Below are 24,422 nucleotides of genomic sequence, written 5' to 3'. Positions count from 1 at the left end.
GATATCTCTTTCATCATCATCGATATTAGTTTATTAGCAATTCTTTACTGTACAATATGATGTCACTATCGTATCCTAGCAACAAAATCGGTTGATGATTTGTCTTCTTTGACTTGCCGCTATTCACCGGCTTCTATCAAGTTACGAAGGCAATGCATCGCCTTGTGCGGTAACGGTAGAATATGGTACACGGCATACAGTGTTAATCTTACGACCGACTTCTCCAGCAAAGCGGCTAAGCGTCGACTTATCATAAAAAATTGTTTCGGTATGGTGGAAGTTTTAGACGCATGCCTTGACGAGACTGTGTCGACAAAAAGTTGCAATGGAAGTGACGTTATATACATCACGTGGGCTTTGTGGGGAAGAAATCGTGGAAATAAGTGGTGAGTATAACAATATACCTACGGTGCTTAGAAGCTCATCTGTTTATGCAACATCGGTTGACAAGTTCTGTTTTGCCCACTTGATTCCATGCTGTGAAAACTCCTCATGTAGGCGATACGGCATGGTATGTCTGTTTATATGGCTCAGTATTGCCAACCACCACATTATCGAATGTTAACATGGAATAGTATCGACCATTCTGCTTAGTTCCGCTTCGCCGGGGCTGTAGTCGGGATGCATTCGTGGCAGCGACTGCCGACGCCGACTACCTATGCAGCAGAGATGAGCATGGATTAGGACTAGGTTTTGAAAAAACAGGATTTGTGAAATTTTGTCGGATTTGGATTGGATTTGGATTAGACATTTTTTTCAGAACGGATTAGGATTTGGATTGGATTGAACTATTTTCTGGGAGATTGAAATGTCGTGTGGCGAATGGCGACAAACTTTATTCAGATCAGTTATTAATGTACTTATGGTTACTAAGTTATCTTGAATCAAGTGAATCGTTGGTTGTGAAAGAAAATTTTCGAATCCCTCCATTGCATAAATTAATATTTTTTCTGAATTTCCAGTTGGAATCGGATTAGGATTGGACATGGACTTAAATATGAACAAGTTATGGATTAGGATTTGGATTTGAAGGTTCGGATTTGGATTGGATTAGGACATAGAAATTTCAAATCCGCTCATCTCTGCTATGCAGTGGTCAGACTGCTATCATCGTAGCACGATTTTCATATAAACGGAAATAAAAAATGATTCACCATGAACATGAAAATACAAAATGTGCTAAATCTACAATAGTAGGACTATTATAAGTAGTTCCTCGATTAAGATATAGCTGAATATACTAGCACTGTCGTTTTAAGTCAACAGGAATCAAATACACATCGATAAAAAAAAGTCATGCATGAATTGCACTGATGAGTAGCGCGTCTACATATTTTCCTATTTCAAATAAAATCATCCAGGACCGTTTTCCAAGGACCACTCTGATTCTAATATACTCATCTAATTATATACTTTAAGATAAAAGTAAATTAGGACATTTTTAGGTACGACACGATGTCTAACTATCACTTTGAATTTGACCTATCAATACGCGTAAATTGCGATTACCAGCCGCGGCTATGTACCTGTGTACCATTTTCAAAGTACATTTAGCAATACCCCGGACAGTTTCCCGAGGACCAATCTTGTTTAACATACTCCAATGATCATCAACGTTGATATGAAAGTAAATTCAAACAATTCTAGGTCCGACACGATGTCCAACTATCACTTTGAATTTGGCCTATCAATACGCGTAAATTGCCAATATCAGCCGTGCCTATGTACCATTTTCAAAGTTCATTTAGCAATACCCCGGACAGTTTCCCGAGGACCAATCTTGTTTTAATATACTCCAATGATCATAAACGTTGATATAAAAGTAAATTCAAACAATTCTAGGTCCGTCATGATGTCCAACTATCACTTTGAATTTGGCCTATCAATACGCGTAAATTGCTATTACCAGCCGCGCCTATGTACCATTTTCAAAGTTCATTTAGCAATACCCTGGACAGTTTCCCGATGACCAATCTGGTTTTAACATACTCCAATGATCATCAACGTTGATATAAAAGTAAATTCAAACAATTCTAGGTCCGACACGATGTCCAACTATCACTTTGAATTTGGCCCATCAATACGCGTAAATTGCCATTATCAGCCGCGCCCATGTACCATTTTCAAAGTTCATTTAGCAATACCCCAGACAGTTTCCCGAGGACCAATCTTGTTTTAATATACTCCAATGATCATAAACGTTGATATAAAAGTAAATTCAAACAATTCTAGGTCCGACACGATGTCCAACTATCACTTTGAATTTGGCCTATCAATACGCGTAAGTTGCCATTATTATGTACCATTTTCAAAGTTCATTTAGCAATACCCTGGACAGTTTCCCAATGACCAATCTGGTTTCAATAGACTCCAATGATCATAAACATGGATATAAAAGTAAATTAGGACATTTTTAGGTCCGACACGATGTTCAACTATCACTTTGAATTTGGCCTATCAACACGCGTGAATTGCGATTACCAGTTGCGCCTATGTACCATTTTCAAAGTTCTTTTAGCAATACCCCGGACAGTTTCCCGAGGACCAATCAGGTTTTAACAAACTCCAATGATCATCAACTTTGATATAAAAGTAAATTCAAACAATTCTAGGTCCGACACGATGTCCAACTAATTTGGCCCATCAATACGCGTAAATTGCCATTATCAGCCGCGCCTATGTACCATTTTCAAAGTTCCACACATCACGTCCGGCATATTTGATAGAGCGATGATCTTTTCGGTCGATCATATGATATTTGGACGACATGGACGCGCGTGTGTTGTACTTGTGCGCTTTTGATTCAGAGGTAAAGAAGTCATTGAAGTATTCGGGACAACGACCGCAGTGAAACTGACACGTAAACTTGTCGATTTCTAGTTTCCGCATATCTTGTATGCATATTAACCATGTTACCTTTACGCTACTTCAGTATATAAATTTTATAAATATAAATACTATTACACATATAATTGAACAGTATATATTCATCAGTGGCGGCTCGTGACAATATCGGGTGGTGGGGCAAGGGCTGCAAGCGACTTTTTATCAAGATGACGTCACAATGGCGTTTTCCAACGTAAACAAGTAACGTGGTGGTACGGACTACGTACGGTAACACGAACTTCCCGACAACAGTGATTTTAACGTATGTGCCGCGAGAGGTCTGCCGGTGAGCTGTGACTTGAAGTGTGGTAACTTCGTGAACGGCGTACGGAACAAAGATTCGACACGGTTCATGTTCGCACTGTATACCTGACTAATTATCTGCAGCAATGGAAATGACTATAACTCGAGAGATTGCGTAAGCCTAACTGGAAAGGTCAACGAGTTCGGACACATACGCAATTGTTATCTCATAGATTGGACATGTCATATTGAATCCAAAACATAATTCTGAAGAACTACGGATAGCGGCCTCGGAAATTCGGTCCCGGTACAGCATAGGAGATTTTGGCCTTGAGGCTGGAGACTGTCACACGACACATACGGCTTACGGTCTATAGTGTCTATATGTCTGCTGCAAAATCGCCTTGGGAAAATATATTACCGAATAAATACGTGGATGAAAGCCGAAAACTTGGTACACTGTTACATGAAATCATCGAGAAATAGCCTCATGACCGTTTTCGGTATGGTACACTGTCAAAATTAATACGAACAGACCAACACCGAATTTTGCGTAAAATTTACTGAGGAATAGGCTGATCAAGCGATCAGCTCTTAGCCGCCATCGAAAACGAAACAGCTATCGCGCTTGACAGGGGTTGTAATTGTAAGCAAGTGGCCTGAAGGCCAGAATTTCACGGTGAAATTGACATTGGAGAATATAAAATAAAAGTAAAAATTTTAATGCAAACCGAGGATGTTAGTAAACTGTTTCATGATATCATCATCTCATCACCTATCTCAGTATGGAACACAGTTAGCGTTAACACAGATACACCGGCTTTTGCGTGAAATCCGCAATGCGTTAGGTGGGCTAAGTGTCAGATCAGCGCACATCTCTACCATACTCGACCTTAATAACGAAATTGCTGCCCTAATCATTGAGTGCCAACCTTGAGACTAGGCACAGCGTTCGATACTAAAATCAAGACATACCATGCAAAAGCTCATGACGGATCTAGGTAAGGAGCATCGTTAAAATCAATGGAGACCAATACCGGCTTTGCGTAAAATATGTTTGCGATAAATGACGAGTCAGCTCTCACTCGACTTAGGAAACGAAATTACCACAAACACAGTACAGTGACAAACTTGAAACTTGGTACAGCGTTCGATACTAACATTAAGACTTACCGTACCAAATGTCATGACCGATCTCGGTATGGAACATCGTCAAAATCAATGGATACCAATACCGGCTTTTGAGTAAAATCTGTTTGCGATACATGACGGTCAGCACACACTCAACTTCGGAAACGGAATTACTATCCTAAACTTTAAGTAGAAACCCTGTAACTTGGGACAGTGTTAAATACTACCATCACGACATGACAAACCAAGTTTCAAGAATTACCATGGTGTGAAACACCATCAAAATCGACCTATACCAGCAAAGGTCAACTAAACGCATATGACGGTAACCGAGTTCAGATATAGATACGATTGTTACATCACACCTTAAGGGCGACTAGGCTATGTTGCCCCGGTTGCTCGGTAATTTTATGAACAGGAGAGAGTAAATCACTGTTTCTTTATTGTGCGCGGCTTTGAGAGAATAGACAGTGAAAGCTTGTTATGAGCGCTACCGGGGCATGCCCCGGCTAGGCATTCGCAAAGCGAAAACACGGGGAAGAGAATTCGATTTTCGCAGACTTCGCTATATATGGGCATTTACAAGCGAAAGGACAAGAAGAATACGATTTTTGCTGTGATTTCGGTATATATAGATTGCTGTGCGTCTCTAAATGGTAAAGAACTGTTATTGAACAGAATTTTAGGTGGGGCAATGCCCCAGTTGCCCTATAGGACGAGCCGCCACTGATATTCATATTGAAATGAGCCCGAATATTTTCATTTTAATATCAATCTACTTATTTTATTGTATATTGAAGTTCTGTACCGCCAAGAAGCTCTTCAAATATTACACATACAAAGAATGATTCTTTCTAATACAATAGCGAATAGGCTTTTCCAAGTACAGCACTAAAAGTAATATACCTGCTCGTGTTTGCAATCTAAAATCACACTCGTGGTTCGAATGAAGTCATTTATGTTTCACTTTCGGTGCTGTTTAGCATTTGAAACCTTTCAATATGCATGGGTCGCGACGAGCGAGGTCGGGTTATCGCGACATCAATAAAAAAATACTATTAGTAAGGGAAACTTATGAAAATCTGTGAACTATATTGTCACCAATAAATTTCCTCACCAATATGTTTGAGGTGTGTAGTAACAGGTGTTAAAATCTTGAAGTTCAAGTCTTGTGGGAACCCCCCTCCCTAACCACACCCACTTTTATATTTATGCGCAAAATAGCTCTTATTTTGGGCAGTGGTTCCCAAACTTTTTTGAGCTACCGCCACCTGGGCAACGAATAAAGTACCAGCGTGTCCCGACCTACCCACCGCCACCGCACATCTAAATCATTAAGCGAAAGGTTTTCTGCACATATTACAATAATAAACAACAAGACATATGAAGATGTTGCATCCTCATCAATATATATGGTTAGATGTTTTATAAGAACAATCTGAAATCTCCACGTCCGGCTATGTTAAGTAGGTATCTGCCGTGAGTCAAAAGTTTTGTCAAGGCACTGTAAGTACGTTCTAATAAATATAAGCCAGGAGGGGCAAACAGTGGAACAGATGCCACCTAATGTGTACAGAGAACGATGTGAAATTTAATGATGATTGGGAAATTGCGCGTGACCAGGATCGTGGCATCATCAAAATCAATAGCTTGTACGATAGTAGTTTCCAAGGTCCAAATGTACTCGCGCAAAAAACGGACACGGCGCCGAGAAGGAATGACACGTGCAACATCGCAGAGTACCATGTACTAGTCCCCAGTCGACCACGAATTTCGAAGTACAATTTTCGAAACCAGCCAATGACGTTACTGATAGCGTCGCGGAAAAGGGCCCTGCCTCACTAAATCCGACAGTTCCGTGGACTCGCAACACAACCGAAAACAGTAGCACGTACGAGTGTAGCTACCAAGGCACCAATAAACCTGAACAAAAAACGGACACGCCGTCGCGAAGGATCAGCACCGCCGAAGTACCACCCAATAGCCATCAGTCAACACATTCGAACGTGCGATTTTCGCCACCAACCGAAGACAATGAAAGGAAGGACCCTGGCTGGCTGGCTCACCGTGCCAGGAAATTCCGTGGATTCGTACCAGCGCTCTCCAGGCAGCAGGCTATTTCAAAACCGAAATTACACCACAGCGATCGAGTGCAGTAGAAATCCAGGAGAGGTTCCACATCCCTGTCGGAGATTGGCAAATGCTTGTCAAGAACAGGCAGGATCATCAATTCGCTAAGGAATCTGGTTATGTAACTTATTTCTCTCAAAGAGCTACCGAAATTTATGATTGTTGCGTTCCGTGCATCCGAAAAATCTATCTTCGGCGACCGGAAGATGTTATGGAATTAAATATTTGGTCTGCTAGTTACTATGAAGGACATGTAGCTATATACTGCGCTCACAAAACCTGCTGTGGCTGTGAAGTTGTCTGGGAGATACTAATTTATTCGTCATTGAATGACGTAGATTGTCGGCTAATCATGAGTGGTAATAGGAATCATGATAAATCGTGCGTTCGGAGTCGACGAGTCGGCAAACAACTCGGCGAAAAATTGGCTTATGACTTGGCATCCAATTCGGCATCGAAGGTTTTTAGGAATCTCTACGGATCTTTGAGTGACACTGGGAGGATTCATGGATGTCATTCTTTTGTCCCAACGCAAGGAGTGTTGCGCAATATGAAATACAAATTAATTTTAACTGAGACTTTCTGCAAAACTGGATGGTGAACATGGACCTTTTTCAAATTCGTTATCGCAACGAAGGATATCATTTCATTTGATTTTGGTCCGGAAAGCCTCGACAAGCGACACTCCTTAGTGAAAATCAAATAAAAATATACCAAGACATTGCACCTTACGATTCATTATATCTTGATGCAACCGGGGGCATTACTCGAAATAAGGAAGACGATGAGGGTAAATTCCAGAATTATACCATGCTGGTAAGGAATCCCTATCCAGGAGGGCCAACGATGCCGATCGTATCGCACATAACTCCCTTGCATGATACAGGGACAATTAGTCGATTTCTCAATCGATTTATTCAATATACGTGTAAAAATTCATTACCAGTCTTTCCGGCCATGTTGATAATTGACGGGAGTAAAGTATTGTGGAATGCTGCATTATCTCAGTTCTGCTCCGAAACAAGATGGCAATATTACGAACGGTGTTTCCGCATCGTTACCGGAGTTGCATCGGCAAAGGATTTCAAGAAGACAATTGTACACAACTACTTAAGTCATTCCATGAAAGCAGCAAAAATCTTCTGTCGTAAGCATTATGACGCAAAACTGTGCTTCACGGCGATGTGCTGGATTCATAGTCTCTTTGTCTGCAAGACACTCAGCGAGTTGGATAACATGGTTCATAGCATTTTTGAGGTGTTGCTCTGCCCATATTTGGAGGATTCTGTTAAAAATCATTTTAACATCCTGCACAAACGCCATGGAGCTATCTGCTCCAGCTCGTGCTTGCAAGTAGGTCCACCTAATGAGGCAGAATGCGCATCGGATGTAGATGACACAATATTTCAACTCAGTCTGAAAACCATTGATTACAGGCAAGAAAGCAGATCGCCGTTTTCATAAGATATCATACCCTAATGAAAAAGCATTCCGCACACCAAAAGTCGTTACAGGACCAAAATGCTTTTACTTCTTCAGGCAAAAAACCATAATTCTCGCCTAGTTTTTGTGAGACGATTGTGAAAACGGTACTCAGCAGAATCGCCGCAACATCAAATCTGATGATCGGGGATTTGGGCCGCCATGGGGAGGAGATGGGAAAGAAGTCAGACCCGTACATTGCAGCTACTGCTCGCTACACCAAATTGTCGTCGCAAGAGGGTATCAATACAATGTACAAAAACAATACAACACAGGGAGTGATCGAACAACATTTCAAAGTGCTCAAAAATACCTATTTGAATTGCAAAAGTGTAAGGCTGGATAAATTTGTTGAAATATATCAAAGAGAGGTTCACCGCTCGGAGGAGATATTTGCGGACTATATCCATCACAATGGACGACCATCTCGCAAATGAAAGCAAAACGATTCGCACCACATGGCTGCTTCGAAGTCGAAAAATATGATTCTGGAGGGCAAATTCAAAAAGAGAACCCAAAACCGAAAATCTATATACGGAAAAATGAGTACAAAAACTGAAGTCAAATTTCGTGGCCAAAGCAAGCAAATCGGTGGAACTCTTGACTCTGCTCACACTTCTTCTGAAAAGGATTTACCTGGCGCGTTCAAATTTACAGGTCAGTCATATTTACTTTAGGAAGCGAGTTACACGTCACGTTTACATCACCGAGTTACACACTACGTTTACATCACCGAGTTAAGCATTAATTGTACAAATTGTAGATATCTATGAGCTCTGGCGTTCGACTCATAAAAGCAGACCCGAGTTGGTAGTAAATGGACAAACCATCAACACGAAGTCCATGCTCACACTAAAGAGTCACGGATGGCTGGATGATCAGGTTTTAAATGCTGACAGCAAGCTAATTAGTAGCTGTTGTCATCGGATACTCATTGATATGTTGTTTGCACATTTCTCACAGATCATGGACTCCACCATGTCGATTTTTACATCCACCCTCGCAAATGTGAGTACAATTATATTATAAATAGCATTTTGAAAACTGCATATGCACATTTGTTCGGCAGGGTTGCTACCAATCTGTGTCGTGTCAATACGCAACTGAATGGTGGTTCAGAGGCCAATTTCAAGCATGTCATCACAAGTCTTTGGTATGTGGTGATTGGAGTATCACGTATAAAATGCTGCAAATGCCATAACGCGATTCTGTCTGTATGCTGCAGATCGATCGCATGTTGAAACGTCCACGTCCATTGATCACGTTACTGCATGTCCATGGAAACCATTGGATATTCTTGGTATGAGCATTGTGCATTGAATTTGTCTTGTGACCTGCATAGTGTAGGCCTACATCGAACAATATGTTATTGCATTTAATAGGGAATTGATTTTGATTGCGGTAAAATAACAATTTACGATCCCATGGACCATGAAGAAAATTATGAAGAGAATATTATGAAAAACTTCAGGTTAGTTGACGTATTGACGTATAAAATAAAGATAATCATGAAATATGGTCATTTGGTGTACATTTATTATACAATATAAATTTACCATTTAAACTATTTTCGTTTTATCAGGAACTTTCTCAACCTCTACACTGCACATCGCCATTCTTTGCAAACGAACATTTATCACCACGAGCAACAACAGGATGGATTCAATTGTGGAGTATTGGTGTTGAAAGTAATCTAATGATATGAAGTGTACAACGAAATTAATTTCCACACTATCTCAATATTACACAGTTTGCGGAGCGTCTTTTGAGAGGTCTCCCAACTGACTTCCCCCATGACGAAAAGAGTTGCGACCAATATAGGGAACACTTTGGGAACATATTTCTGAACTACGAGAGGTAATGTGAAGTCACATGTATTATATTCAATCAACCTATGGTTCATCTATGTAATTCCATTTAGGCATGAGGAATGTCAAGCACGTGCTTCCGAGAACTGATTTGCGTCGGAATCGGTTCTTTAAATTTTGTGTTTTCTTTATTAAAACCACTTTGTTTTGCTTTGCCTGAATTCTACTGTTTGTATATGATCGAAGGATTGTGAATTGTTCGGGGTGTTGCTTAATGAACTTTGAAAATGGTACATAGGCGCGGCTAGTAATCGCAATTTACGCGTATTGATAGGCCAAATTCAAAGAGATAATTGGACATCGTGTCGGACCTCGAATTGTTTCAATTGACTTTTATATCAACGTTTATGATCATTGGAGTATATTAAAACCAGATTGGTCCTCGGGAAAGTGTCCAGGGTATTGCTAAATGAACTTTGAAAATGGTACATAGGCGCGGCTGGTAATTGCAATTTATGCGTATTGATAGGCCAAATTCAAAGTGATAGTTGGACATCGTCTCGGACCTAGAATTATTTGAATTTACTTTTATATCAACGTTTATGATCATTGGAGTATATTAAAACCATATTTGTCCGCGGGAAACTGTCCGGGGTATTGCTAAATTAACTTTGAAAATGGTACATAGGCGCGGCTGATAATCGCAATTTACGCGCATTGATAGGACATATTCAAAGTGATAGTTGGACATCGTGTCGTACCTAAAAATGTCCTAATTTACTTTTATCTTAAAGTATATAATTAGATGAGTATATTAAAATCAGAGTGGTCCTTGGAAAACGGTCTTGGATGATTTTATTTGAAATTGGAAAATATGTAGACGCGCTACTCATCAGCGCAATTCATACATGACTTTTTTATCGATGTGGATGTGATTTCTGTTGACTTAAAACGACAGTGCTAGTATATTCAGCTATATCTTAGTCGAGAAACTACTCATAATAGTCCTACGATTGGAGATTTATCACATTTTGTATTTCATGTTCATGGTGACTCATTTTTTATTTCCGTTTATATGAAAATCATGCTACGATGATAGCAGTGTGGTCAGGTACCTATGGCTCGCTCCCCATATATGGCTCTATTGGGTATAAGATATGTCTTTTTACCGAATATTTGTTTTTGTACTGAATCGATCAATATTGCAACGACTTATAGCAAATTTTCATCATGGCCAGAATAATCATTCTTGTGGCAGTATAAGCATGTATTTGAGAGGTAAAGACAATGCTGTCTTTGAAATTAGCGGCTCAGACCAATCTTCTCAAAATCCTCAAATTTAAGGTACTGTCACGCAGGCGACCAATATCACTCGCGAATTTTATGTACCCGACTTGAAATCTTGGATTGTGGAATACGTTGATAAATCAAAGAGTGGAGCAGACATGGCAATGCCCATATCACAACGCAGTTTTCAAATGCACATTGTCTTCCTGATCTATGGCGCGAAATGACCTGCCGTGGACGTGACATTGGGGCTGTTCAAAAATATTTTCTTTTCCAAATTTCACTCGCTTAGTGATATAATTGCCAGGTTGCCCAAAAAAATGCTACACATTTTTTTACTACACACGCTACACACCAAATTTCAGTCAATTCCAACCAGTAAAGGCCAATCCTAAATTGAAATTTCGACCATTTTTGAATTTATAGTATTTACGGTGGCAAATTTCGACACTTCGATATGACCAAACAACGTGTTCCTGCTTCCAGGCATGCCTGAAGGGAAAGTGATGCATTTTTCAAGGCTTTTCATCTTGATACTGACCTATAATAGATTTGAGATGATGAAATTGCTGAAGGAAAAATTAATTTGACACTGATTTGCTGGAAATGAGTCAACGAAATTAAAATAGTCTCGTTAAAACGATGGTGATATATTAGCAAATAAAATACTTTTAAGGCTGAAATCGGGCACCATGAAGAAAAAATGAACTGAAGCACAGGTAAAATACAGTACAATATATTTCCCACGTTAATATCGATACCATGCAGGGGTCGCCAACTCAAAATGGCTCGCGGGCCACTTTTCCGAATGCCGAGATGCCGCGGGCCGCAGGACATCAATATCGATATAAAAGTAGGCAAAGCAGTTCAGCAACCACATCTGATAACTCTTCGTTATTACAATGCTGTGCTCTCTAACATGGGCGACGGTTATAGTCACCACAAAAGAAATAATATTTTATTGAACAAACACAAATACAACAAAAGTATCATGATCATCAATTTCCAATTTCGTTATATTTTGAACTATGAGCTGTACACGATACCTGACACTCTGTAGCCGCTAAAACAGGGGTGGCCCACATTTTTGCTCTTCATGGCCGCTTTTCGATTACTCATGTAGCCTGCGGCCGCATACCGGTTGTTATAGTCGTGATAAACTAGCTGGGGCAAAATGCCCACGTTAAACTGTCCATGTCCATTGCCGGTACACTCCGAACTAATCAATTTATGCACATCGGCTTACTATGCGGACCGAAATCGTTAGTAGTTATGTTGTAATAGCCACAGGACACCCCGGTCTGTAGTCGCGCGAAGCGCGAAAAATTTTTCATGTTTATTAGTGAATTTCGTCAATATTCGTATGGTTTCACATATTACTATAAAATATTTATCCTTTCTCGGCCAATGTGATCAGATTCACCGATAGAGCTGATGCAGGGGCTATCTTAGAAAACGTAGGGTTGTTATCAAAAGTGTCGACAGCCGCATAATTTCCCTTCTACTACCGCAGATTGGCCACCCCTGGATTAAAGAATCAATATTTGGATTAGCTAGACACGGTAGGCCTACTTGCTAAACAACTATCTCCTCGTAAAACATGGTCTTTTGGAGAGCCCGAAGTCGTTTTTCACGCGTCTCGGTCTTGGCAGTGGTGGGCCATTGCACATCAAGGCAATATTATGCCCATTCGTACCAGCAAATTCTTCATCCATGCAATGATATTACCATGTCGAAGCCGTATCAACTAGTAAGGAATAGTGATATTGGGCACAGTGTAATGGCTTACTTCGAACAACAACAACATTATGTTTCAATTGAAATAATTTTCAGCGTTTAAAAATGATTTACTAAGCGTTTTTCTGAAATTTGTTCAAATCAGGTCGCGGGCCGCAAAATAGGACCTCGCGGGCCGCATGCGGCCCGCGGGCCGCGTGTTGGAGACCCCTGCAAGGTATCTTTTGTCGAGCCGATGTAGGTCTGACGACGTTGTGGCTGTTTTCTTCGCAATGCGTTATTATATTTGCTTTTCAAGACTCCTCTATACCTCTACAAGGCGAATTACGAATGCTGAGTCATTATATTATCGAATTTTAGCGGATCCGCATCATCATAGGGCATTTATATGAACCGTAGTGAACTCGCGCCAATGAACAATGGGATGTTTGAGGTATATGTCATGTAACCTGTTGGTTGATAATAATGATGACATATCTTCGTCATATCCATAAATCTTCTGAACCATTTCATATCATTGTGTGTGTCTTGATCGGATACAATCTCCTGATTATTGATCATTGTCTTCACTTGGCCTAGTAATAGCCTACGGCAATACGCTTTGTCGCACTACTGCAAAAAGAGTTTTGTTTTTGCTGATGGTGAAAGATCCCATAGATCAGGGGTTCTCAATCTGAGAGGCGCACCCCCCCTTTTGGGCGCGAGAAATTTTTGTCAATTTTGTAAATGTCTGTATAAATTGGGACTAGACATGTGATTCACAACCATTCTGAAGAGACGATTATTGAAGATTAAACTTAATTCGTATTCTACAAAGCTTGCCAAACTCAAACTCCAGCAGTCGCGCTCAACGGAGTATAGGCTGACTTCAACTTCATTTGAGCAAATTTTTGATACTCTTTGAAGATTTAGAGAAATTTCTACGTGCAAGTCATTCATTACTTGATAGCTTTGGCAGTAGCCTAAATCTCTGTGCGCTAGGTAGCTGTTGTTGATAGCTGACAAACTGCACTGCCTAATACAGACTTAGATGCAATATAGGTCGCCCGGTTTCGCCCTCAATTTGGCTATAAATGAACACAATTTAACTCATTTCCAAAACTGATCTAATTTAGCGTGGCAGGACAGAACGACGCCGTTCTCTCTGTAGTCACTACCAGAATCAGGATTAGTCTCAGTGCAACCTACCTTGAAATTAATTGATGTCCTTTTCAATGTTTTTGTTTGTTATTTTCGAAGAAGTTTGGGGAAGTTTGTCAGCAATGTAAAAGACTAAACAACTGAAATGCGGATTCAAAAATTGGTATAAGATATACCTCGTGTATACTATTAGATCAGGGGTGGGCAGCCCGTACGGCAGCATGCGGCCGTAGAAGGGAATTTGTACGGCCGTCGACGCCTAATTCAATTAGTATGTGTTGGCAGCCGTATACATGCAAATTGCAATTACGAACTCACTCCCAAATTTTCGAGAGATTTTATTTAATCTTGAAATTTTCTTCGGGCTCCGCGCAATTCAACAAGACTTCATTTTTCGATTTTAATGCAGTAGCGCCCTTCTTACTTGGAGCAGGAATAAGAATCCTCAAAAAATAACAATTCATTAGCGGCTCTGCAAAATTTTCGTACAATAGGCCGTTGTGAAAAGTAGAATAGTCCAGAGTTCACCAGGAATGGATATGGACAGTTTACCATAGGTATTTTGCGTCCAGATCGTTCATTGCGGCTATGCCCTGGAATGCGGCCTTCTCGGCTACATAAGTAATAGAAATCGGCCATGATTAGCAAGAAGGTTGCCCATCTCTGTATTAGATGATGTGCTCTTTTTGACATGACGATCAATGTCAGGGGGGCGCGATTTTTTTGACCATCGCCAAAGGGGGGCGCGTGTCAAAAAAGGTTGAGAACCGCTGCCATAGATGATTAATACGTTCTATAAAGTTGTTATATTACAATGTGGTTTCCCTGGATTTTGGAGCAAATAAAAATCATGTCTGAAGTACTATTTATTCAATAACTTGTAGACCATTTCCTATTGCAATCAGCAGCGTTTGTCTGGGCCGCTGACTGATGCTAAATGCTTGTGGAACTGCGAATTTGGAATCAGTAAAAATTAAAATTGCTCAAGAAATTGAGAGTCAATTCGTAAATTCAAATTGCATGTCGACGACCGCCAACACGTACTAATTGAATTACGTGTCCACGGCCGCACAAAATTTCCTTCTACGGCCGAAGGTTGGCCACCCCTGGTGTAAGTTATAGAGATGCTTTTGTTTGTTTGTTTGTGGTATTTATGGTGTTTGTCGACTACTATGGTCATTTGCAGCAGGCCGATAGTGTTCATTATTTTCCTTAACTGCCGACTTACAGCACGGCCCACCTCTATAGGCTTTTTGTAAGGCACTGCTAACGCAGATGAAGTGGCGAGGAAGAGCCTAGGGAAACCTCCAACAATTAGGTATCGGAATTCTGAAGTCGACCTTGGACATGCTATTTGACTACTTCCTAAATTTCGTTTCTGACCAATGTCTATTAGTAGTAAGAAGGTGTAATGAGAAAATTAGTAAGTTACATCTCTGTATTGGTTGCTAACTCGTACACGTAAGAGCTACGTAAGGTCAAAATTTATTCAAAATTAAATTTTTTCAGGTAAAAATCTTTCGTTTTTTTTATGTAAAAAAAATTCTCTAGTTATGATATAATCATTTAACAGTCACTGTGGGATATAATTTTCGAAATAAATTGGTAATACTGTCTCCGGGAGGAAATCCTAGAATATGCGTAAATATCCATAATTTTGAAGGCTTCCAGTAGGCTGAGAAATTTTTCGTAAATCAACATCAACAATAATATTTTTAAGCAGATTTATGATACTTGAAATTTTTCTTCGCGCGTGGCGCAATTTAATGCTATGTATATTGATTCTATTATCGGGACCACCGCCCTCGCAAAAATACGATAAAAAATAAATTATAATAACTGTAATTTAATTACTGAAATAAGTTTAAATGTAATCTCAATTGAAAGAGAACGGTATATTCCTAGAGTTGGTTGAGGCCGTTTGCAGGTCGTTTGTCTTTATTCCGTGGAAAGGTGATACTTGGTTGTACACCAAACGTTTCTTCCATCAATATTGTCGAAGAGAAGAATATCATTTGAGTTGGCGTAGTCGGTTTATCTGCGGCGAAAGACTAAACACGACTCTCAGTGGTCGACTTGAAATAGACCCACTACCGTAAATTCACATGAATGCCATCATGAATTACGATCAAAACCCTCAAAACGTCACGCTCTAGCACCATATACTTGCGAAAAAACGATTGCTTAGAGTTTTTATTGATGTCAATTTTTGAAAGTCCGCCGGTCCGCCAGAATTTTCTTAGGTCAAAATATTCCGTTGTTTAGGTAAAGAAAAATCGACCTAACAACCAATTAAATTTTAGGTGTAGTGGCAACGCAGTCAACACCACTTGCATCTCTTCCAATCCTGATTCTATTTTGAAGTCAATTTGTCGAGGAAAGAAAGAGTGTTCCGTTACTGCTACTAACGCAATTTTTGGCACTCCTTGCGCCCCTGAGGTGGATGAGTATCTCACATTTAATTATAAATGCGTCGTCGGTAAGTAACTTGTTTTGGGGTGGCTTTTTAGTCTTCATGTAAGCAGAAGAACGGTAGTACGGTGCAGTATTGCAATTTAGTAATGAATCGCGCCAACAGCCCCTCTATAATTATGACTTTTTTGATTTTTAGTTCCTCCAACTACTACTGCTGCCTTGACGACGGAAGCAGAATCAACTGCTGCTGCCGTGACGACATTACAATCCACTGCAGAACCAACAACTGATTTCACGACAACATTGCAATCCACTGCAGAAACAACTACTGATCCTGTAACCACTCCGCAATTCACTGCAGCACCAACTACTGTTGCTGTAACTACACTACAATCTACGTTAGAGCCAGTTACTGGTTCAGTAACTACTCCGCAATCCACTGCGCAATCGACAAATGTACATGGGACCACTTCGCAATCCACTGCAGAACCAACCACTTCTCCTGTAGCTAATACGCAATCTACTGCAGTACCAATTACTGTTCCTGTAACTAAACTGCAATCCACCTTAGAGCCAGTTGCTGGTCCCGCGACTACTGCGCAACCGATTGATGTGCATGTGACCACTTCGCAATCCACTGAAGAACCAACCGCTTCTCCCGTAACTAATACGCATTCCATCGCAGAACCAACTGCTATCCCCATAATGAATTCACAGTCCGTCGTAGAACCAACTGCTGTCTCCATTACCTCATCGCCATCGCAAGCTACAACTCTGAAATTAACAGAAGCAGGCGGTGAGAATTTTTCATCACATTACCTCTTGAGCCGTTATTTTGACACCCTTGATTTTCTGTTGATTGAAGATTGTCATGCCATGTGTATGGATTTTGACCCCTCAAATTTTAAATATGAACGGCACTGCAAGAAAAATCGTATCCGTTTGTGAAGGTCAGCGATGTCTCCCTGATGAATGAATAATTTCCAAATGATGACGTGTCTATTTGATTTGATCCAAGTCTGCTGCAGTCAACACAGCATTGCCAACGACTCTACGGACATCGTCACTTACAACGGGCTCACAGTCAACTATACGGAGGCTAACACAGCACTTGGTTCGGAAATAGGTTGAACCGTTTGTCTTAAATTATCTTTTATCTTTACATTCAATCATCATGGAATAATATCCAGGCCACGTTCTGGAAATTCATGTTCTGCTCTGCCATGTTATTATCCTTCATTTATATTTCAGGTTCTGGTGCGGAAATGTCGAGCGCGGCCCTGGGTGGCCTTCTTGTTGGAATCTTTGTTCTCTTGGTCATGATCGCTTTGGTACTGATATTTAGGAAAAAGTAAGCTTGCCCTGATATTCTCGCGGGGACGTTCCATCCTGTTGTTTCGACTTCTCTATATCTTTGAATATTTGTGATCTTTAAAATCTGCAAGATTTTCATAGCTGATTATTGTCAATTCCAATGATTGAAAGATTAACGCAATCCTTTGCACAGCGTTCTACAAATCAGTATACAGAGTTAAGTGCTCCCAGAACTCCTTTTCTCGCGGCCAATTTTATGCATAAAAAGTTTAGATTCCAAACCAGTGGTTCCCAAACCTTTTCAGCTTGTGGTAGCCAACACAAGAAAAGTTGCTCGAAAAAAACTATTTCCATGTGTTTTTGCGATGTTTTTTTATTTATACCAACGTCCAGGATATACGACTGAAACGAGGCCGTATTGTTGACTAACACGCCTCATTTGTTCGTCGATTTTAATTGAAAAGTCTCTCTCGTGCACAGCTTTTAATTTCAGTCATAACAGAAACTCCATATTCCCATAGCCATGAAGACGCAAATGGCAACATAATTCTGGGGGGTCGTTCGCTAGCAGTTGTCTTTTAAAAGTGGCTCGCATAATCTGACTGGATGAACTCGCACTCTATGTAATCGATATAGGATTTGCCTCAACAGCAGTTTCAGCATCTTTGTGCAGTTGGCTTACCACCGTTATTGAGAGATTTTCAAGCAGCTATTCATTGATATGGTTATAGTTTTAATCAGAGATGATCAAAGTAGGCAGTTTTGCTTCCGGTTGCATTTAAAACGAACGATGCTTTATAACTGTTTAAAGCAAATGCATTTTAAAAACAACATTTGTTTTCAAACGTTGTCTAATAATACCATAATGCAAATACTTCAGACAAAACCTGTGGTATGAGCCCACGGCCGCTTTGCACCCAATATATTCGATATGGGGTGGCTGGAACCCTCGAAATCGTCGTCGGTACAATATGTACAGCACGTAGGTATAGATCAGGGGTCACCAACACGCAGACCGCGGGCTGCATGTGGCCCGCAACGTCGTATTTTGCGGTCCACGATCTCAATTCAAATTTCAGGAAAACGATAAGTCAAGCATTTTGAAATGCTGAAATTGATTTCAGTTTAAAAATATTGCTCTTGTAGTATGAAACTAAGCTATTCTCATGTGCCCAACGTCCATACTCCTCACTAACTGAAACGTCTTCGGCGATGGCAACAGCATTCCATCAAGGGAGAGTCAGCTGATATGTATAGGCATATTGCCGTGACGCGTAATGTTCCAGAAATTTCCAAGGCCGAGACGCTTAGGGCGAACCCACACGATCGTCACCGAAAAGCGTTAATGTGTAATGTCAGTTATTATACGCAGCTCATAGTTCAAAATAAAATGAAATTGGTGATAGTGATATTTTTGTTGTAGAATATTTGCATTTCTTCATCAAAAGATTACTTCTTTTGTAGTAGCTTTGCCCGTCGCTCATGTTAGAGAGCATTGAGTTGTACTGACCTATGAATACGCGTTCGCTAAAAGGGTGGCATCTATTTTGTGTCGATATTGCATTTTTGCGGCCCACGACCCGTTTTGAGTTGGCGGCCCCTGGTATAGATCATTGGTACGGAATTGGTGTTCTGATGATGAAGACCGCCGACGGTAAAAATGCTGCATAACGATGCAGTCCTTGTTTAAGATATTTTTGGTCTGTTTATGACAGTGGTTGGAAGCTCTTTTCGTCGAAGGAGCGATATTTACCCTATATTTTCAATTGTCAATGTCAACCCACTGTGACGCCACAATTGAATATTTGTGACGTCATGGCTGAAAAACATAAAAAAAAAACAATAAAAAACATGTCTTAAACAAGAGCCGTGTTGTAGACACGTTTGTTTTAAATTGATTTTTGGTTCACATGTAACCCCAGTGTTGCTACTCTGAAGTAGAAAAAGAGTTTCGAAGAGTAAGTAGTTTCAAGTAGCATACTTATTACTAGCAGCTGATTTTGGGTGGCTTTTTCGAAATTGTAATGGGCATCTTCTCGACTATTACAAAAGAATTATAATGACACGTCATATTATAGGTGCAATTTTCTAATATATATTCAGTTATTACGAAGTGGAATTATTTTTAAACATAACCTGCCGATTGTGTTGAACAAGTAGGCAATACCCATACTTGGGTACTACAAAATAATAGAAGTACTACATTATTGACCATTGCATGTTCAAACGTGAGTTATAGACCGTAGTGTATACACTTGATTCCTTTTTCAGGCCCTTTCATTTTCACCTTCCACTCAAAATAGTCTTGACGTATCCTTTAAACAGCTATTCCTAATTGTAATTGAGAAGAGTTTCTCGGCATTATTTCTACTTATACTTTGACCACCTCTTACTTTATACCCGCATTGTCCGCTTTCAGCAAAGTATACGCGCAGGAATATCACGACGAAGCATCGGAGCAGGCGGTTGAAAACGGTCTCGACGATTCGACAGTCGGAGAGAAGGAAAGCTTGATTCCAGAAACTGCGCGCGAAATCCGGCAGGTTACCGTAACGTCAAAATCAGGGCACGATGTTAATAACAGTGGTAAAAGTTCGAGGCAGGAAGCATCACAGTCGCAGCTGTTTGAAGCGCATCACGTCAGCGACGACGGGAGTGAACCGGAATGTCTGGCCATGAACGAGAGCAGGGAAATAGCAATGAGCGAATGGTACTTGGACGACGGGGAATATGATGCTGTCGAAGACAAGTGTCAAGAAGCTCAGGTTAGATCTTCTCGTGAATCCGTTTGGACGTACGTCTCCGTTCCGGCGTCTCAGGTCAAGAAATCAGCCTCGGCTGAGAACCGTTCCGAGTCCGGTAAAGATGCGTTAAAAACCGCGCTCACGCTGAAATCCACGACCAGCGTCAAGTCACAGGTACATATAGAACACGATTCTGCCGTAGTCGAACGTTCTCCGTCGCAAAAATCGGTGTTCAACCATTCCGTACCCGGTAAACATGCGGAAGAACCCGCGCTTTCTCTAAAATACGCGAGTAGCGTCAAGTCAGATGTGCCAATAGAACACGCCGATACTGGGAAAGAAAGTTCTCTCTCGCAAAAATCTGCTGCCGAATTGGCGGCAGTTGATTGCCAACCGCAAGGCGTGTCTCTTCACGATTCTGCTTCGAACGGTTCGATCGCAACTGGAGGAGATTCGACCAAGTCCGAGGCCGCGATGCAAGATTCCGCCGGTGAGCAAGAGAAATGCGATTAGTCTACGAAAGAAGAATGCCCTACATGCCGTTGGAAAATACGGAGGTGTTGCAATAACCTTATTTAAAATCAGGGTGGTGTAGTGACCATGAAGTTGATTATACATTCATATAAGTGCAAAAGTACGTTCATGACTGTGGGTAATTTGCGTATATGTGTTATGATTGATTGACAGGACAGTCACTTTAACAAGGCACGCGTTCAGGGCTGTGAAGTCGGTAAATTTTACCACGGATTCCAGCTCCTAATCCAGACATTTTCATTATACCGACTCCGCACATTTTCAATATACCGACTCTTGAGTCGTTGAACGTACCGACTCCGGCTCCGACTGTTTTCTTAAGAGAACTCCCACTCCAACAGTATTACCAATTTACTTCAAAAATTATATGCCACAGTGACGTTCAAAGGACTATCATATACCCATTAACATCAAACATTTAACATATGCAAACATATGTTTAATGATGGCATGCAAAATTGTTTCATTTTGGCCGAGCTCGAATTATTGACCATGCAATTAACATGAAAGAATGCCTTTCAAAATATCATTCATTTTTTCATATTTTATAAGTTTTTATTAGATGGACTCTCTAATATCCTAATATGTATGAATCATTCAAACATGACACATATCCAATCCTGTATAATTAAAATGTAGATACAACAATCGAATAGTAGCTCTTGTGTTAGAGTCTGAAACTAATACATGTAACTTACTAATTTTATCATTACACACTATACTAATTATACAAGCACACACACTCTCACTACTAATAAACATTGGTCAGAAACGAAATTTAGGAAGTAGTGAAATAGCATATGTCTAGTCTAACTGCACATACTCAAGTATTCATAGACTGGGAAATGCAGACTTTCTTAATCATTTGTTCGAACAAAGCAGCTTAGCTACACTACGAATATTTTTAATTTTGTCAAGTGTAAAGCAGCGTTTGGTTATATTTACACATCTATCTTACAAAACCAGACGATGTATCTATTCTGTCACAGTATCATGCTGGTTTTATTCCAAAAAATGCATCAATTTGTGACTGCATCGCGAAGATGCATATTGCGATTTTCTTCCTTTATGCAACTGAGTTGCAATTTGCAAATAATTTCCAATTTTATCTATATCGTTACTAATAACAGTGATTGATGGTACATGAAAATCGTATACTAGGTATTTTTAAAAATCTAAAGTCGGAGTCAGGGTCATTTTCACAAACTCCGAGTCCAGTCAGTATTTTTTCCACGGCTCCAACTCCAACCACTACAATGTTCAGTGTTCACGACTTTGATTCCAAGTCTTGTTAAAAAGAGACTCCAACTCCATTAAGCCAAAATTAGCCGAACTCCAACTACGACTCCACAGCCCTGTCGAACGCAAACTTATGTTTTATCGAAGCTTATTCGAAACCTGGGTAGTGAATAGGGATGGTTCAAACCCATGAGAATTTCTTTTTCGTATATGAACGTGAATCTTTTTGAAAAGTCCTGTATGTGAACGCGAACGTGAACAGGAATCTATGACGTCATAGGTGTCGTCTTATTGGTAATTTCAATCCTACATTTCCGTGAAGTGATACATTAATGTACCTCAAGATACCTAGTGACAACTCGGGCCACAATGCCGAAATATGCATGTTGATTTCATAAAATCATTATCTTTCGTCGCTTTGCCAACAATCTCGACGAGGACTTGCAGGGAAAGATATCCTTATGCATTGACGGTCTAGGCTTGTCACACAATCATCAGGGTAGTAGCTGCCTCATCGAAATCGACTATGTATAGGTGTGCACTAAATTGGAGCTAGCCGAGCGCATAGCAGATCAGGTGATTTAGGCGTACTGAGAGATCTGTAGTTAGTTCTCAGTCGATGTTCTGCATGTGAGTCGCTGCGAACGATTCGGACGCAATTCAACACAATCAAGGGTTGCGACTCGCGAGGACTTGGAAAGAAGTCACAGAGACCCTGGGTGCATCTGAAATTCTCTTGAGGTTTAAACTGCACGTAGTTGCAACGCATAAGCTATATAGCACAAATCTTCCCAAATATGTTTATGTTGATTTACAAAATAAGTTCGAGCCCCCTCCGACTTGGGGGTTGAGGTGCGACAGTTACGGTCTTGGTTGTAACGCCTCGTCTTCAAACAGCTCCTCCCCACTTCCACGCTCAACACTTTAAGAACCCCTGCAATAGAATAAATAAACCAAACCCTATTGCCATTTATCTTGGAAGTTACTATACACAATAATCTGCACATCATAAGGGCGTTGTACACAGCATTTTTGACGAGCTGAGAATTTTCGCGACATAGAACAGTCGGGTGGAGGTGGAAGCTGACAACATAGAAATAACCTGGAATACGATTTCAATAAATTCCGGACATTTAGGAATACTCTAGCATGGAATATTCTAGATTACTTAAATTCATATTCATAAAATTACCGAGCAGATGGGGCAACATAGCTTAAATGACGAATTTGAAGGGGGCGAAATAGGAGGCGCTGGGCTCAGGGGGCACTAGAGAAAAATGGCTTCGCAGTACATGATGTGGTGGTAGGACATATCCTTAATGAGTATTCAGAGAAAATTAACACCGAGAACTTCGTTATATAGCCTACCAAAGACATATAGGTTTAGTTGTCCATGGGCGCCTAAATGACTGGCACCGAATGTTCCAATTGCAGAATTGGCAAACACTTGTTGGATAATCCCGCCTGTGCGAAAAATTATCGAGACGACAGATTTCGCATACTCGGAAAGGGTCGCTCACACTTTCATTTGTGCGCCTTGGAGTCGACTTTTATCAAAATACACCAGCCAAGGCTGTGTCAACAAAAAGAGTTCGTGTATCATCTAAAAATAGTACATTGAACGCTCTCGTATTCGACATTTCGTGCTGGTGACGTCATATTTTGTGTTACGATTGTTGATATACGCTGTTCTTTCGAATTCTCTACTAGTTGCTGACGATTACCCCTGACGAGTGCCAGCCGAAAATATTCGGGTTCATTTTAATATGAATATACTATTCAATTGTATATTGAAGTTCTGTACCTCAAAGACGATGATAACTCTTGAAACTTGGTATGTTATGTCGTGATGGTGGTATTTAACATTGCCCCAAGTTTCAGGGTTGGTCCTTCAAGATTAGGGCAGTAATTCCGTTTCTGAAATTGAGTGTGTGCTGATCCGTCATTTATCGCAAACACATTTTACTCAAAAGCCGGTATTGGTGTCCATTGATTTTGACGATGTTCCATACCGAGATCGGTCATGACATTTGACACGGTATGTCTTAATGTTAGTATCGAACGCTGTACCAAGTTTTAAGTTTGTCACTGAACTCTTTTATACGTAATTTCGTTATCGAGGTCGAGTATGGTAGATATGTGCAGAGGTGGTATGTCAACGAAGTACTTCTAATTTTTGAAGTACTTGAAGTAGATTTTGCCTACTCACACTACTTTTTAAGTAGTTATGATTTTAGACTACTTCTACTTCTACTTGGCAATTTTCAGTTTTGTAGGCAAAAATAAGCTTAGAATACCTACTTACTTACTTACTTGTGAACCATCACTCCTA

At 40.4% G+C, this 24,422-nt stretch overlaps 2 protein-coding genes across 4 annotated transcripts; both read left to right on the top strand.

The window, feature by feature from the left end:
* The first annotated feature begins 112 nt into the window (after positions 1 to 112).
* Positions 113 to 20,951, top strand: LOC145448213 (uncharacterized). Of its 2 annotated transcripts, XM_080326570.1 has the most exons (5): positions 115 to 386; positions 16,148 to 16,323; positions 16,456 to 17,055; positions 17,511 to 17,610; positions 19,993 to 20,951. In XM_080326570.1, exons 1-5 carry the CDS (start codon positions 271 to 273, stop codon positions 20,828 to 20,830), a joined length of 1,830 nt encoding a protein of 609 aa, XP_080182696.1. In that variant the 5' UTR covers positions 115 to 270; the 3' UTR covers positions 20,831 to 20,951. The 2 variants fall into 2 exon arrangements, with proteins under 2 accessions (XP_080182694.1, XP_080182696.1); XM_080326568.1 differs by lacking the exon at positions 16,148 to 16,323 and having other exon boundaries at positions 113 to 386.
* On the top strand, positions 393 to 11,083 carry LOC145448218 (uncharacterized). Of its 2 annotated transcripts, XM_080326578.1 has the most exons (8): positions 393 to 8,754; positions 8,836 to 8,880; positions 8,942 to 9,025; positions 9,098 to 9,172; positions 9,255 to 9,343; positions 9,455 to 9,560; positions 9,623 to 9,729; positions 9,794 to 11,083. In XM_080326578.1, the coding sequence occupies exons 1-8, from the start codon at positions 8,716 to 8,718 to the stop codon at positions 9,828 to 9,830; spliced, it is 582 nt and encodes a 193-aa protein (XP_080182704.1). In that variant the 5' UTR covers positions 393 to 8,715; the 3' UTR covers positions 9,831 to 11,083. The 2 variants fall into 2 exon arrangements, with proteins under 2 accessions (XP_080182704.1, XP_080182703.1); XM_080326577.1 differs by having other exon boundaries at positions 393 to 8,880.
* Positions 20,952 to 24,422: the final 3,471 nt, after the last annotated feature.

This window comes from Botryllus schlosseri, chromosome 10, assembly GCF_051294905.1.
Source record: "Botryllus schlosseri isolate E-star chromosome 10, Bs_hap1, whole genome shotgun sequence".
NCBI classification, from domain to species: Eukaryota; Metazoa; Chordata; class Ascidiacea; order Stolidobranchia; family Styelidae; genus Botryllus; species Botryllus schlosseri.
This window is presented reverse-complemented; position numbering and strand designations above follow the sequence as displayed.